Source organism: Coregonus lavaretus (assembly GCF_964263955.1).
Source record: "Coregonus lavaretus genome assembly, chromosome: 22".
Lineage (NCBI taxonomy): Eukaryota > Metazoa > Chordata > Actinopteri > Salmoniformes > Salmonidae > Coregonus > Coregonus lavaretus.
In genome coordinates, this window is record NC_140009.1 from 38326334 (window position 1) to 38344277 (window position 17944).

The 17944-nt window shown below is 42.9% G+C and overlaps 1 protein-coding gene across 1 annotated transcript in view; it reads right to left on the reverse strand.

Moving 5' to 3' along the window:
* The window catches only part of LOC311149867 (1-phosphatidylinositol 4,5-bisphosphate phosphodiesterase eta-2-like), an 87956-nt gene that overhangs the window by 23198 nt on the left and 46814 nt on the right, over nt 1-17944 (reverse strand). Inside the window, exons 13-19 of the mRNA XM_084187107.1 lie at nt 3586-3686; nt 2427-2515; nt 1982-2167; nt 1698-1805; nt 1372-1508; nt 1076-1160; nt 287-433 (exon numbers count right to left, since the gene is read on the reverse strand). Coding sequence (XP_084043233.1) covers nt 287-433; nt 1076-1160; nt 1372-1508; nt 1698-1805; nt 1982-2167; nt 2427-2515; nt 3586-3686 — 853 coding nt within the window. The remainder of the gene's footprint in view (nt 1-286; nt 434-1075; nt 1161-1371; nt 1509-1697; nt 1806-1981; nt 2168-2426; nt 2516-3585; nt 3687-17944) is intronic.

Below are 17944 nucleotides of genomic sequence, written 5' to 3' on the forward strand. Positions count from 1 at the left end.
GGGTACAGCCATTAGCCGAGGTATTTTGGCCATATACCACAAACCCCCGAGGTGCCTTGCTGCTATTATAAACTGGTTACCAAAATAATTAGAACAGTAACAAGTATTGTTTTCTCATACCACGGTTTTTTCAGCCAATCAGCATTCAGCATAACGAACACATAACACACATAGCCTATGCTAACACAATAGGCCAGCTGAGTGTCTGAAGGCCACCACTTGCCCCCAGTATAGTAGCTGTTGGGGGTTTGCTGGAGTGGAGGAGGAGGAGGATGTAGGTAGGTACCTGGTATCATGCTGTTGAAGGCGATGGTGCGCTGGCCAATGAAGTCCTGGCCGATAGGGTCGTGGTCCCACACTAGGAAACGGACAAGCGCCAGCTCGGGCATGTGCAGCGTGAACACCAGCGTCTCCTCCCACATGGGGTTAAAGCCTGTAGAGGAGAGGAAAGAGAGAAGGAGGTAGGACAGGAGAGAGGGAGGAGAGAGGGGAAGGGAGAGGGGGAGGGAGAGGAGAGGGGAAGGGAGAGGGGGAGGGAGAGGGATGAAGCAAGAGAAGGTGTGGGGAAGAAGTAAAGGGTGAGAGAAAATATAGAAATAGACAGAGAGAGAAAGAGGGAGGTAGAGAAAGAGGGAGGGAGATGAAGAGGGAGGTAGAGAAAGAGGGAGGTAGAGAAAGAGGGAGGGAGATAAAGAGGGAGGTAGAGAAAGCGGGAGGGAGATAAAGAGGGAGGTAGAGAAAGACACAGATTGAGATGGGCAGAGAGTGGGAGAGATATGGATAGCGAAAAAGAGCAGGAGAGAGGAAGTGAGAGATATAGAGAGAGACGAGTTAGAGCGCTGGCTCAGCAGTCATGAATAATTCAGGGTTGTGTGTGTGTGTGTGTGTGTGTGCGTGTGTGTGTGGAGACCCAGTGGTGCTGTAAGTGCACTGCTTCGGTGCCAACCTCATCAATTATCCATGACACAAACACACGTCTAGACAAGTGCAAACAAAAAAAACGAAACACCCGACTTAACCCAACCTAAAGGATAAGTAGCGGGTGCAATACACATTTAGCCATCTTTTTACTCACCATTGTCGTCCACCACCCTGGTTTGTTCCTTACAGCAGTCCACTGGCAGACCAATGATCTCCACCTCCACAAAGGGGTCAATAATCTGACCCACAGACAGACAGACAGAAGTTAAGAGGTGTCACCAAAACAGCCAATGTAGTAGCAGTATTAGTAATAGGGACCTTCTGTGTAATCTTGGCCCAAAAATATGTTCTTCCTCAAATGAAATCGATAAAAAGGTCATTTGGAGGATGGATTTTCGGCATACATTTGAAATCTGTATCTAAAATAATGAGTAAAAAATAAATCATCACCTCTCCTCTGTCCCCCAGCATTGAGTCTTTGGGCTTGGGCAGCTGCTGCCCGCTGATGATCTTCAGCACCAGTTGTTTCTTCATCTGCCCCGGCAATGGGTCCTCCATCATAGGGTTAAAGACACCTACAGGAGGGACTGAGAACAAAAACCCTATTACTCTTTACTCTGTTAGATACCTGGGTGGTACTCACGCAGCACCAAATGAAAGAAAACAAACTGAAACAGGAAGGGACAACCTAAACTTGTTTTGCTACGGTGTGCCCTTGTGAATATGACCCTGTACTTGTTTTGCTATGAAATCAATGGGAGGATGCTGCTGCCCACCTTCACACATGCAGGCCGGCTTCAGGATGTAACCACAGTTGCCGTTGCTGTTGAACTTGGCTCGGTTCAGCTGGAGCACTCTCCCCTCCGACTGGTAGTTCAACGCCACTGAAAATCACACAAACCAAAACATTTTAGTACATTTTAATTTGGGGGCTAATGGAACCATATTCTGTCCGTGTGAGCAGCCATTGGAGAATTCAACAGGATGGAGAATTCAATCCAGCTCGACATTATCAAACAAGGTTTTTATTTGGAAATGGAACCCCCCCCCCCCCCTGTACCCAGATGGCATCCAGCGTTCCAGAAGGGCTGTGGGTTGAAGTTGGAAGAGTCCACACGGTAGGAGGAGGGGTAGATGCGTGAGAGCTGCCGCTGGTTGAAGTGGATGAAGGTGGCGGCTTTCTGCTGCATGATCTGGTGGGCCTTGGTCTCGCTCAGAGAAGACACCTGCCAACTGGAGCTGGCGGCTGGAAGACACACACACAGTTCACAAACTTAAGACACACGGGCACACAAACATAAGTGACACACAGACAACTAAATCCTTTATTTTGGCTTGGGGATAAAACAAATCAACACACAAAAAGAAAGACTCCTTTGTCTGAAATGGACTGTCAACACTTTAAAAACAGATACACGCCACTCTTCTCTATTCCTACTACTGTCTCTGGGGTCAGTATCAGTATAGTAAAGCAGTCTCCAGTAGGGTTTGTTCTCCCTGCTCACCTTGTGTCTCTATGTCAGAGACGCCCACTGACTTGGTGTATTTGACCAGGTCTGACAGAGCCCTGGACAGCTTCATGGTCTTCTTCTTCCTGCAGGAAAACAACCAGTGAGCCAGTGGAACAGTACTATGGTACATCTAGGCTTACAGTACGGTTGTACAGAGCGTCTCAATGGTAACCTGCTATGTAGTACATGCTGTGATGTACCTGCTGTGGTGCAGGTGTAACATGTCACTATGATAACAGTCCATGTCTCTATGGTAACAGTCCATGTCCATATGGTAACAGTCAATATCTACGTGGTAACAGTCCATGTCTCTGTGGTAACAGGCAATATCTATATGGTAACAGTCCATGTCTCCGTAGTAACGGTCCATGTCTCTATGGTAACAGTCCATGACTCTTAACAGACCATATCTTTACGGTAACAGTCCAGGTCTCTATGGTCCCACAACATGTCTCTGTGGTAACAGTCCATGTCTCTGTGGTAACAGTCCACGTCTCTGTGGTAACAGTCCACGTCTCTGTGGTAACAGTCCACGTCTCTGTGGTAACAGTCCACATCTCTGTGGTAACAGTCCACGTCTCTGTGGTAACAGTCCACGTCTCTGTGGTAACAGTAAACGTCTCTGTGGTAACAGTTCATGGCCGTGCCCGAAATCTGGCTTGTCTGCTACTTACTTAAACTGCATACTGTGTCGTAATCATACTGCATACTATATATAATGTACTGTTTAGAAAAAAACGTATGCAGTAGGCAACAAATATCAACATACTACTCATCCATACTTAGAAGGCATCATCGAATGCGCAATTGCGATTATTCCCTGCACATCCCCTATTCTGATTATCAGCTGTTATCGAAACACACGTGGGTGTAAAAAATTATCTTCCTCAATTATGCAGTGAATTCTACTAGATGAAAAGCCGAAATCAGTATGACATCCAGGCATTTAAAGTATACTTGATTGTCGAAATGTCACATAATGTAATACCTAATTTTTTCACATACTCAAAAGGCCTACTATTTAGGTATGGGTATTAGGACATGGCCCATGTCTATATGGTAACATTCCATGTCTCTATGGTCCCACTACATGTCTCTATGGTAACAGTTCATGTCTCTATGGTAACAGTCCGTGCCTCTACAGTAACAGTACCTGCTGTGGTGTAGGGGGGCGCGGGAGGTGCTGCTGGTGCTCTCCTGGTCCGTGTCAGTGTCCTCAAAGCTGTTGGCCTTCTTCAGCTTGGCTGCCTTTTTCTGGAGGGGAGAAGGTCACAATACAGTCGAGAAGGTCACAATACAGTCACAACAGCGCCAATGCACTAAAGTCTCTAGGGATGAGCATAGGTGGTGGGCCGTAGTAAGCTATCTGCTATAGTTTTCAAGATGATCGAGCTCTGTCAATGGAGGAGCTGGTTTTTACATATTGTACAGTCGGAAGTTTACATACACCTTAGCCAAATAGATTTAAACTCTGTTTTTCACAATTCCTGACATTTAATCCTAGTAAAAATTCCCTGTCTTAGGTCAGTTAGGATCACCACTTTATTTTAAGAATGTGAAATGTCAGAATAATAGTAGAGAGAATGATTTATTTCAGCTTTTATTTCTTTCATCACATTCCCAGTGGGTCAGAAGTTTGCATACACTCAATTAGTATTTGGTAGCATTGCCTTTAAATTGTTTGACAGGGGTCAAACGTTTCGGGTAGCCTTCCACAAGCTTCCCACAATAAGTTGGGTGAATTTTGGCCCATTCCTCCTGACAGAGCTGATGTAACTGAGTCAGGTTTGTAGGCCTCCTTGCTCGCACACACCTTTTCAGTTCTGCCCACAAATGTTCTATAGGATTGAGGTCAGGGCTTTGTGATGGCCACTCCAATACTTTTACTTTGTTGTCCTTAAGCCATTTTGCCACAACTTTGGAAGTATGTTTGGGGTCATTGTCCATTTGGAAGACCCATTTGCGACCAAGCTTTAACTTCCTGACTGATGTCTTGAGATGTTGCTTCAATATATCCACATAATTTTCCTTCCTCATGATGCCATCTATTTTGTGAAGTGCACAAGTCCCTCCTGCAGCAAAGCACCCCCACAGCATGATGCTGCCACTCCCATGCTTCACGGTTGGGATGGTGTTCTTCGGCTTGCAAGGTCCCCCTTTTTCCTCCAAACATAACGATGGTCATTATGGCCAAACAGTTATATTTTTGTTTAATCAGACCAGATGACATTTCTCCAAAAAGTATGATCTTTTGATAGATTAATTATTAATGACTAATTATTACACCCTGAAACTGTGTATAATGTGTTAGAAATGTGTGAGTGTAGGACCAGTAAAGGCTATGGCATTGAGCCACTATTTAGCAATGTGAGTAAGAGTTAGGCCAGACAACAAAGACAACTGAGAAACTAAGATAAAGAGGCCTCCCAATTTAGGGAGGGGAGAAACTGTTATGAAAACATGGTGCAGAATATTGTGAGAACAGCAATAACTGAGTAAAGCAGGGAGTAGGATATGTGTGTGTGTGTGTATGTACAGTGGGGGAAAAAAGTATTTAGTCAGCCACCAATTGTGCAAGTTCTCCCACTTAAAAATATGAGAGAGGCCTGTAATTTTCATCATAGGGACACGTCAACTATGACAGACAAAATTAGAAAAAAAAAATCTAGAAAATCACATTGTAGGATTTTTAATGAATTTATTTGCAAATTATGGTGGAAAATAAGTATTTGGTCAATAACAAAAGTTTCTCAATACTTTGTTATATACCCTTTGTTGGCAATGACACAGGTCAAACGTTTTCTGTAAGTCTTCACAAGGTTTTCACACACTGTTGCTGGTATTTTGGCCCATTCTTCCATGCAGATCTCCTCTAGAGCAGTGATGTTTTGGGGCTGTCGCTGGGCAACACGGACTTTCAACTCCCTCCAAAGATTTTCTATGGGGTTGAGATCTGGAGACTGGCTAGGCCACTCCAGGACCTTGAAATGCTTCTTACGAAGCCACTCCTTCGTTGCCCGGGCGGTGTGTTTGGGATCATTGTCATGCTGAAAAACCCAGCCACGTTTCATCTTCAATGCCCTTGCTGATGGAAGGAGGTTTTCACTCAAAATCTCACGATACATGGCCCCATTCATTCTTTCCTTTACACGGATCAGTCGTCCTGGTCCCTTTGCAGAAAAACAGCCCCAAAGCATGATGTTTCCACCCCCATGCTTCACATTAGGCATGGTGTTCTTTGGATGCAACTCAGCATTCTTTGTCCTCCAAACACGACGAGTTGAGTTTTTACCAAAAAGTTCTATTTTGGTTTCATCTGACCATATGACATTCTCCCAATCCTCTTCTGGATCATCCAAATGCACTCTAGCAAACTTCAGACGGGCCTGGACATGTACTGGCTTAAGCAGGGGGACACGTCTTGCACTGCAGGATTTGAGTCCCTGGCGGCGTAGTGTGTTACTGATGGTAGGCTTTGTTACTTTGGTCCCAGCTCTCTGCAGGTCATTCACTAGGTCCCCCCGTGTGGTTCTGGGATTTTTGCTCACCGTTCTTGTGATCATTTTGACCCCACGGGGTGAGATCTTGCGTGGAGCCCCAGATCGAGGGAGATTATCAGTGGTCTTGTATGTCTTCCATTTCCTAATAATTGCTCCCACAGTTGATTTCTTCAAACCAAGCTGCTTACCTATTGCAGATTCAGTCTTCCCAGCCTGGTGCAGGTCTACAATTTTGTTTCTGGTGTCCTTTGACAGCTCTTTGGTCTTGGCCATTGTGGAGTTTGGAGTGTGACTGTTTGAGGTTGTGGACAGGTGTCTTTTATACTGATAACAAGTTCAAACAGGTGCCATTAATACAGGTAACGAGTGGAGGACAGAGGAGCCTCTTAAAGAAGAAGTTACAGGTCTGTGAGAGCCAGAAATCTTGCTTGTTTGTAGGTGACCAAATACTTATTTTCCACCATAATTTGCAAATAAATTCATTAAAAATACTACAATGTGATTTTCTGGATTTTTTTTCCTCAATTTGTCTGTCATAGTTGACGTGTACCTATGATGAAAATTACAGGCCTCTCTCATCTTTTTAAGTGGGAGAACTTGCACAATTGGTGGCTGACTAAATACTTTTTTCCCCCACTGTATGTGTGTATGCATGTGTGTATATGTGTGTGTGTGTGTGTGAACTGAAGGTCAGTAGAGCAGTTTTAGAGTGGAAAACTACAGCCCACCTACAGAGGGGAGGGATTTCTTTTTGTATGACGTATGAGTATAAAAGATTCTGAAATTGTGATGGCAGAATTCTCAATGAATAAATATCTCTGACTATGCAGACCGGGACTCTGGCCGTTACTTAAATCCCAAAAGACTTACAACCTTTTGGGAGACGCACAGAGACACTAAAATAGTTTGTTAAATAATTCACGTAACAGCTTGGTCCTTCTGAGCCGGACTCCAATACCCTGTTTCTGTCATTCCAGGTAACTCTGAAAACCGTCGACGGGCGAATGATACATTCGTAAATAGAAAGTCCTGCCCTTTGACATTAAGGGTTAAAACAGGCCAGAGGACACCTGATTAATGACAGAGACGGTGACGGAATCCAAACCTACATTGAATCTCGGCTGCAAGGATAAGGTCAGTAGTCTTTATTCATTACTTGGTGAAATTGATTTGAGAACTTGCTAAAATATTGAAAAGTAGCAAATTGATCAATGCGTAGCCATTTTAAGTGAAATGTAGGGGACTGTCAGGAATTATCAAGATTACATTGTGAGGATAAATCCCTCTGTAAAAGTATGAGATAATTCTGGGGGACTAGTCAAGACTACATATACAGGGAGGGGTTCCAGGTGGTTGTATAGAGGAGGGAGAACCCATTCCTGTTGTATGAGACTGTCAGGAATTATCAAGATTACATTGTGGGGATAAATCCCTCTGTAAAAGTATGAGATAATTCTGGGGGACTAGTCAAGATTACATATACAGGAAGGGGTGATTCAAGGTGTTGTTGTGTGAAGCTATTTTGAATTACTTGTTAAATTGACTTGTTATATAGAAGAGGTGGCTTAGGGATTTTTAACAGTACCAACCATGGGGGGCAAATCCTCACAAGAGGTCCCAGAATTTACTGGGGACAAGAAATACTTGATGTAATTAAAATGGAATCCAGGGATAGAAGAAATCTCCATTATGTAACCAGGTGGAGGGAGAGGTATGGTTTTGAGGGACGTCTAGACGCAGATAAACTCGAATCCATGCTTAAACAGATACATAAGGTGTGTAAAGGAGAAAGAAGCAGTGAGAGAGAGAGAGAGTAGGAGGGGGCCAGTACCCACTGATAGCCTTACCTAATCTATTGGCGGGGAATGAAAGGGGCCCCAGCAACCTTAGATGTATACAGTAATAATAATAATATGCCATTTAGCAGACAGGCCATGAACACAGAGGACGTGGCCAGAGCGGTAGAAGGAATGACCCACCCCAAAACAGGAATAGTAAGGTTTGGGCTGCCGTTAGAGGGCAGTGGGTTTCAGGGGATGCCCAGAGGACACTTTTGCCATGGGCCGATCACGGAGAGTATGTTGGGAAAATAACTGAATTGTGTAATAGCCTCAGAGAGACATGCAATCCATCATGAGCAGAATAACAGACAGGACAGAGCCAAGAAAGAATAGGAAGATGCAGAGTAACTAATTGCCACTCTGGGAGAGATGGCGGGTAGAACTAGAAACTTAGGAGAGAGAGGAGATAAGGCAGGAAAGAGTGAAGGCCACGGGGGGGGGGATAGGGGCTTTAACTGTAACAAGGGATGGCACTTCGCCAAAGAATGTGAGGCCCCGTGTAAATACTGTGGCAAGATAGGCCATAACTTTTCCCGCTGCAAACATAAAGGAGAGGGCAAGAAGGGAAACCGGGGAGAGAAAAGAGAGAAAAGAGAGAAGAGCGAGAGAGAAGTCCATCCCCCAGCTTTGAGCGTGAGGAAGAGGAAGATAAGGCGTGACTAGACCTTGAGGGAGAAATAGTAGACTCTAGTGAGGGGAAGACTAAGGAACCCTTTGATCCAAATTGTGAGGTGTTTGAATTGGCAACTATTGACTTAGCACTTCAACAGGAACAGAAACCTTATTTGACATTGACAGTAATGGGTAAGAAAATTAAATTCCTTTGTGATACGGGAGCCTGCAGGACAGCAATCTGTGCAACAGACAAGCCAGATGGAGTCAGGATTGATGGGGAGAAAATCATAGTGCGATCTGCCTCTGGTCATCAATTTATTGAAAGGTTATCAGCCCCAATAACCCTAAAACATGACCAATCAGGAGGAGAGGCAACCATACCCATCCTGATATCTAAGCTGTGTCCGGTAAATTTACTAGGACGTGATGTAATGACTAAATTGAATGTGGCCGTCATTTCCACTGAGAGGGGAATGAAAGTACACATAGTCAGAGACAATATGGTGGTCTGTGGGGAAGGGGAGCCATGTTATTGGTATAGGCAAGATTTGTTAAGGGGGGGAATAACTGATATTCCCCGAACCTTGATGGAACTTGCTGATGATGTAGTACCAGGCCCCACTAAAATGTCCCCCGATGACCTACACTGTACTCTCTGGTATAGCAAACACCCAGGTCCAGATGCAATCTATGAGGAAGCATTATTTAAAACCACAGAAAGGACTATAGCCTTGAAATGGTTTCACTATGACAACACCCACGCAGCAGTGGAGGTGGAACTAGGGCCCCAAAGTTCAGGGAAAGATGGAGCCCACATGTGTCCCTAGCAAAGGAGCCAGCAGAGGACTGGAAAGACATGGGCCAGTGGGTATCCAAGGGTAAGAGGATCACTGATTGGGTCAATATTGTGAGTGGCGATCAACACAGCCCATCCACAGATAGTACATTTAGATGAGAATAGCAGATACTGAGGAGAGGAATACCTGTTGACAGAACAACAGGAGTCAGACTTAAAAGAAGTTCCAGAGCATTTGTGGTCCCGGGGTCCAGCAGACGTAGGATTAATAAAAGGGGTAATTCCAGTACAGGTGATACCCAAATCTAATCATAGGCCATATCAGAAGCAATACCCTATGAAACCAGAAGCAATAAAAGGTTAGCAGTTTACCAAGAGCAGATTGGGAGGGACCTTGAGGGAGGGCCAATTCTCGGGGAGATAGTGAGGCCAGAAACAAAGGTGCAGTGTCCTGGAAATCACAGTTTGTTTTGTTTTTTTCAGTTCTGCTGGGAGTACATTTGATGATGGGGTTTTGTGTTGAATTAGAGACAGTGAGACTATTAGTCAATACCTAGGAGAGAAGAGAGGTTACGGTAGCAAAGACAGACAAGAAGGAAATGGTAATAGTGGAGACAGGAGTGAGTGGAAGTGTTACAATTGTGACAAAACGGGACATTTTGCTAGAGAATGTGAGGAACCGTGTAGTTACTGTGCAAGGAAAGGGCACCAGTTAAGAAACTGTAGGCAGAAGGGGAAGAGAGAAATCAGGAGTCCTCATGACCTGGCTGTTTGGTTGTTGTTTTTTAATTGGGGTTTTCAGTTTGGGGTATATATGATTTCTTATGAGAATGAATGTCATGAGGACTTAATGAACACTTGGGATAAGTAACATTTATTAAATATTTAGAATAATGGTAATGTTTGGTATACTATGGGATGGAATTTCAATTGCCTCTGAACTCTGTTTTAACTTTCTGGTGTTAATTAATCATCCACACTGGTAAATTCTAAAGGCATGAGAGGAGGACTTTAAGATAGTTTATTTTACCAATAAATAAAAATAAGGGATGGCAATTGGATGATAAATTACCAATATTACCTAAGTGATTGTTTAGGTAGGTGGTAATATTTACACATGGGCAGTGACATGTGTCAAAAGGAGGGATGGATGGTAGAACAGATTAGACAACACTTTGTTGCACATGGGATTACTAATTATTTAAAAAATAATAATAACAAAAAAAAACTTTTGTTCAAGATGTGTTATCTGTGCTCAAAATAATCACCAGGGCAGACAAAGGGCACCTCAGGGTGAGTATCCTCCGGCTAAGTACCCTTTCCAGCAATTGGAAATGGATTTTATAGAGTTATCACGGAGTGAAGGAAAGACATTTAGAGTAACCCCAGATAAAGATGGGTTATCCCCCTTTGAGAAAGTGTTTGGAAGACCTTACAGAATGCCACAGTTGGCAGGACCAGACAGGCAGACATAGAACTAGAGAGCACCCTAGCAGAACACGTGAGAAGATAATTTATTAACCACACCCGTATGTCAGAGGTTTTGTGCCCCACAGGTGAACTAAAGGAGAAGGTGACCCACTCTATCTAACCAGGAGACTGGTGAGCATCCAGTCCCTAAAAGAAGAAAAACTGGAAGCAGGCCTGTTGGGAAGGGCCCTACCAAGTCCTATTGGTTACTGCCTTTGCCAGCAGAATAGCTGAGAGATCCATCTGGGTGCATGTCACACACTGCAAAAAGGTAAACCCAGTTACACCTGACGAACAAACACAGAGTTAGGAGAAAGAACCGATCACCACTAGGGCTCGGGGGTTGGCTCCTTAACGAAGATTCCCTTACCCTGTCTGATCATCCCTGTGTGAGTTCGATAGAAGGTGAAGCAATGGGTTGGCCTCTGGCGTCTGACATGTTCTCAGGGCGAGGGTGGGGATTCACAGGTCTCCTGACGGTAGGTAGCTGTCTGATTGTGGGGGCCATATTCCTAACACACTCAGGCCCTCCTGATCAGCCAGAAGTAGTAGTTAACCTAACACAAGTTGATAAAATAATACCTGAGCATAGTCTACGAAGGCATAGGAGACAGCTAGACGTAGGGAAAGGGGAAGTACTAGGGACTTTAGGGAAGGACATCACCATATGTATGTCACCATGTACATCCTGGGTCTATGTAGTTGCTCATACCAAGCGGGGGGGGATATGTCAATCTCCATACACAGTTTAGGGACAGGTGTAGTATTGTGAAAGTAGGGAATTACCAGAAATGGCAGTGCAACCCATATAAGGGTAGGTACTGTCTGAAAGTCTAAATTACGCTAAAACAGGTTACAGACCTGAACAAGTGAGATATCCTCTTCAACTGGGGCACCCTATAGAGTAAACCTCTCTGAGGGAGGTAGTGAGACCGGGGCTGTTGTGAAGATAGTGCAAACTATAGACCTGAAGAAAGTAGGACAGGTGGAGACGGGGTGTAGAAATCTTGACCTGTGGTTGGAATGGATTTAGTATACGGCAAGAACTATGTCTAAAGAGGACTGTTATGCCTGTAGGACAGCCAAACCAAGGTTAACAACTACTCCGTTCCCCTTGACAGGCTTTGACTCTCTGTCAGGTTTATCCTCCATGCAAGCCACCTGGGAATGTGGTGAAAGAGTCTTGTAGTAACTTGCACTATCTGTATACCCCGATAACAAAGTCATCCCAACCTAGGTTGCCTCCGTTTGAAGTCTCAGGGGATTATAATTGTTTTTCTTGGACTAATAAGATAGGATACAGGGTAGGACATCTTAGCTCCTGCTCCCACACAGAGAATATCACAACTAAAGAGACCATGACTAATCTCTCCTCTTTGTTGCAGCCAGAGGATTTTAGGAACCAAAACCAGGCCCGTGCTGACATCTGATGGTTGTGTGGTGATAACAGATTGTGAACTCACCTACATACGCAAACAATCAAACGTGTCAGAGACTGGTGAGTTGTCACGTAGAAAGTAGGACCTCCTCCCGGGATCCTTTGATGAAAGGATATATATTGATGGGATCCACAATCAGATAGCAGCTGGGTTTGAATCAAGTCTTTTCTGGTGGTCAACAATTAATAAAAATGTAGATTGGATAAATTATATTTACTATAACCAGCAAAGATTTATAAACCACACTCGTGATGCAATAAAGGGATTAGCTGAGCAGACAGCGGCAACTAGCTTAATGACATGGCAGAATAGAATAGCTTTAGATATGCTTTTGGCTGAGCGGGACGGGGTTTGTGTTCTGTTTGGATCTATGTGCTGTACTTTCATCTCCAACAACACAGCACCGGACGGGTCCGTGACCAAAGCGCTTCAGGGAGTCACCACGCTGGCGAACGAACTGGCTGAGAACTCTGGTATTGATAGCTCCATAAACGGTTGGTTTGATAACATATTTGGTAAATGGAAACCTATTGTTGTAACTATTCTGGGTGAAGTTATAGCTTCTATGGGTATACTTGTTCTTTGTGGATGTTGTCTTATTTCCTGTGTCTGAGGGTTGGTGAGAAAAGGAGATGGAGAAGGTGGTTTCCCAACAGATGGTGAGATACGGCCCAATCCCGGATTCCGACCTAAGAAATGAAGGATATGACCTACCAGGCTTGGTGGAGGACGACGACGATCCAATTTGAGACTGGATGTTTTCCTAGAACTATAAATCTCTAGTTTAAAAGTTATTGTAATGATCTTTTGTGTATTAAAGTCTCGTTTTAAGTATGATGTACTAGTTACCATTGCTAAAAAGTAACGTTACGCTTTTAATCATGGGGTAACCCTGATGAACCTGTAATGTTTTTATATGCAAACCAACTTATATACTTCAATGAGTGTGATTCATTTCTATAACAACATATATTTTGTATGTGTGTAATATTTAGTCAAAGGGTGGAATTGATAGATTAATTATTAATGACTAATTATTACACCCTGAAACTGTGTATAATGTGTTAGAAATGTGTGAGTGTAGGACCAGTAAAGGCTATGGCATTGAGCCACTATTTAGCAATGTGAGTAAGAGTTTGGCCAGACAACAAAGACAACTGAGAAACTAAGATAAAGAGGCCTCCCAATTTAGGGAGGGGACAAACTGTTATGAAAACATGGTGCAGAATATTGTGAGAATGGCAATAACTGAGTAAAGCAGGGAGTAGGATATGTGTGTGTGTGTGTGTGTATGTATGTGTGTATGCATGTGTGTATATGTGTGTGTGTATGTGAACTGAAGGTCAGTAGAGCAGTTTTAGAGTGGAAAACTACAGCCCACCTACAGAGGGGAGGGATTTCTTTTTGTATGACGTATGAGTATAAAAGATGGACTCTGAAATTGTGATGGCAGAATTCTCAATGAATAAATATCTCTGACTATGCAGACCGGGACTCTGGCCGTTACTTAAATCCCAAAAGACTTACAACCTTTTGGGAGACGCACAGAGACACTAAAATAGTTTGTTAAATAATTCACGTAACATCTTTGCAGTTGCAAACTGTAGTCTGGCATTTTTATGGGGGTTTTGGAGCAGTGGCTTCTTCCTTGCTGAGCTGCCTTTCAGGTTATGTTGATATAGGACTCGTTCTACTGTGGATATAGATACTTTTGTACCTGTTTCCTCCAGCATCTTCACAAGGTCCTTTGCTGTTGTTCTGGGATTGATTTGCACTTTTCGCACCAAAGTACGTTCATCTCTAGGAGACAGAACGCGTCTCCTTCCTGAGCGGTATGACGGCTGCGTGGTCCCATGGTGTTTATACTTGCGTACTATTGTTTGTACAGATGAACATGGTACCTTCAGGCGTTTGGAAATTGCTCCCAAGGATGAACCAGACTTGTGGAGGTCTACAACTTTTCTTCTGAGGTCTTGGCTGATTTCTTTTGATTTTCCCATGATATCAAGCAAAGAGGCACTGAGTTTGAAGGTAGTCCTTGAAATACATCCACAGGTACACCTCCAATTTACTCAAATGATGTCAATTAGCCTATCAGAAGCTTCTAAAGCCATGACATCATTTTCTGGAATTTTCCAAGCTGTTTAAAGGCACAGTCAATTTAGTGTATGTAAACTTCTGACCCACTGGAATTGTGATACAGTTAATTATAAGTGAAATAATCTGTAAGTAAACAATTGTTGGAAAAATTACTTGTGTCATGCACAACGTAGATGTCCTAACTGACTTGCCAAAACTATAGTTTGTTAACAAGAAATTTGTGGAGTGGTTGAAAAACGAGTTTTAATGACTCCAACCTAAGTGTATGTAAACTTCCGACTTCAACTGTATATATTTATTTATTCTGAACACATTTCTGTTTGTTGGCAATGTCAATTCTTGATTTTTTAAGAACTTTTATGTTCGCTAGCTGGACAGGCAAATGCCGCCCCAATTCCCTGGAGTGCCCGGTTAGGGTAAAGGAATATGAAGTGGCAAGGGTCAGGGCTATACAGCAGGTCTCCTACGCGGAGGCACGTGAAATAGTTGAGTAGTAGTAGAGTGAGGGGAGCTGAAGATATGGCGGTGGATGCTCCGCAGACTGTGGAGATTCTGAGTGTTGTTCAACAGTTGAGGGAAACCTGATATGCTGATTGTGAAGGTGGATTTTATAGTGTTTATCACGCATGTGATTAATTATACTGCACAAACGAACAAAAAGTCCAAGAAACTGGACATAATAGTATTTGCGTCTGAAAGGCTTTTGGGTCTCCAGGACTTCGCTGCCGAAACATTGCAAAGAATACTGTCCGAAGATGCTCTTCCTTCTCAGGTCCCAGAGCCTGTAGGGATGGGCTTTGGCAGTAGAAGCTGAATAAAGGAGTACAGTGAGTTTAGTTGATTTAGTTTAGTTTTATTTTGTTAATTATTTGGGCTGATATACAGCCAAAACAGTAGCCGGCATGCACCTATAGCATTTGTTTGCTGAATGCAATAATATCAAAGAAGAAGACCCCGTACAGTAGGTGGCGGCAATACACCAATAGGTGTAGTCTGCCATAAAACTTTAAAGAAGAAGGAGGCAGACGCCACCAAGTACTAGATTTTAGATTTTTAGTCATTTAGCAGACGCTCTTATCCAGAGCGACTTACAGTTAGTGAGTGCATACTGGCCCCCTGTGGGAATCGAACCCACAACCCTGGTGTTGCAAGCGCCATGCTCTACCAAATGAGCTAAACTGTAAACCAATCAAAACGTGTGTACTATCCATGGTACTATCTCTGCTGATCACGTCTGCCAATCACGTAATCTGTATCTAAAGTAGTAGACAGCTGGTGACATCTTGAGAAAGATCTCCGTCCGACAAACATCTATAAAGTCTTTTTTATGTATTTGTAATCTAACTATTTAGTTATAGAAACGTGATACCTTCAATGCAAGCTGTAAAATGACTCAAAATCGAATCAAATCAACTTAGAACAAGTAATGTAGTTAGCTAGCTTGCTAGTTAGCTAGCTAGTTACAACAAGTAGATCTGTTGCTAGCTAGCAGGAGCAGATAGCTTTATCACTAGCTAGCATGTCATTCTGGGACAAGGAGCGTTTTAGCTATTAGTTTATTCCAAGTAATAATTTAAGACTACACAAATCTGTTGGACAAGTAGTGTAACTCTAATACAGTCATCAAGGCAAGACCCACTCATTAAATTCATACTGCCAAATAAGAAATGCCACATTATCCCTGTCAATAGTTGGAGTAGGATGATTGCAGAGCACCCTGCCTCAGACTGTCAGATGTTCATTTTGTAGCTCACAAACTACATTCCTTTGCTGTGATGATTTATTTGATGAATTCTTGTCTTTTTTTTGTCTCACATGATCTATTCAGCTCTCCGGTGTCCTGCTCCCAGAGATCAACCAAGTGCTATTGACCAAGCATGGGCTGATTCACTCACCTGTGAGGCGAACCATCCTACTGCAGTTTGAACTAGCCCTGCCGTCACCATTTAGACATTGGGACCACGTATGCATTTGCCTGTTGTCTTGTCTTTGTGGGTTTGGTCTTACACAGTGTAGTGCATTTTAGAGTTGAAGAACACCAACTACAGATACACATGCTTGTTTGAGCATCTCGAAGACTAAATTCAATAAAGAATCAGTTTAACAGGTGACAAACAGATTATTTTACTATTGTAACATGCAGAGGCCCAGGCTTTTGGCATAGATGGTAAAGCTCTCATTTCTGGACTGCAACGTTGTAAGATTGTGCCCTCCACGGCACTTGATATACATTGATTGGTAGGTTACACTATATTTAGATACTTCAAATACTGCCTGAGACACCTTTGCTATTTGTCTCCGTACTCAATAAATGGTGAAACACTATGTGTGATGGTGTTCTTTGTTCGAATGTATATGTATGAAACGTACATTATGGAAAACATGTCTCTCACTCAGTCATAGTTAGTAGAATAATGAATACATTGGCAAGATTTTGGCACCGTCAACCTTTAGAAGGTTAATAATTTAAAACACATAAATATACTCACATTCACTGAACATTTAGTATTTGAAACTCAAACATTCATTTCCCAACTGCTTTTTCTATAATCCTACAGGCTCTTTATCATTCTCCATACCTTATATTCTAATGCATCCAACATTATGCATACCCACCATGGTATTGGGCAGCTGCCATTTGAGAACTCATCGGGTTTAGAAATCAAACTCTGGTTATCTTATTGCAGAGCACATTGTACAACTGTTTTTAGAGAACATTGTATTGCAAGGTATGCTATATGTGTAGGCTATGCCACATGTATTGGCTAATATGCATATGCAGCTGTCATTTTTTAAACCTCCATTCTAGCATACATGACACACATCTTTCTATCTACGTGCTTTTATATGGGTTTCTATGCAAAGTATATGATTGAATGTTTATTTAAGCCTGCAGCTAGTTACGTGAAATGAGACATACAGTGAGTGTACACAACATTAGCAACACCTTCCTAATATCGAGATGCACCCCCCTTCGCCCTCAGAACAGCCTCAATTTGTCGAGGCATGGACTCTACAAGAAGTCGAAAGCATTCCACAGGGATGCTGGCCCATGTTAACTCCAGTGCTTCCCACAGTTGTGTCAAGTTGGCTGGATGTCCTTTGGGTGGTGGACCATTCTTGATACAAACGGGAAACTGTTGAGCGTGAAAAACCCAGCAGCGTTGCTTGTTGACACACTCAAACCGGTGCGCCTGGCACCTACTACCATACCCCGTTCAAAGCAACTTTAACTCTTTTGTCGTGCCCATTCACCCTCTGAATGACACACATACACAATCCATGTCTGAATTTTCTCAAGGCTTAAAAATCCTTATTTAACCTCAAACCTGTCTCCTCCCCTTCATCTACACTGATTGAATTGGATTTAATAAGTGGCATCAATAAGAGATCGTAGCTTTCTGCTGGATTCACCTGGTTAGTCTATGTCATGGAAAGAGCAGGTGTTCCTAATGTTTTGTACACTCAGTGTATAATCATGCCAAAACATGATTAAAAAAATTGAATTCACTGATAGAGAGATAGCTAATGAAACACAAATTGACATTTTCAGTAGCTGGCTAGGCTAGTCAAACTAACATTGACTACATTTCAATAAATTGGCTAAATGGAGTTACCTCTTCATACGATCAAGACAATTTGTATTGCATGCTGCATATTTCAATTGCACTCGAAAACATATATTTATCTTATATCAGGCTTTGGGAGCTAGCTATAGTATATCTTCCTCTTCCTTAGAGAACAGCTTGCG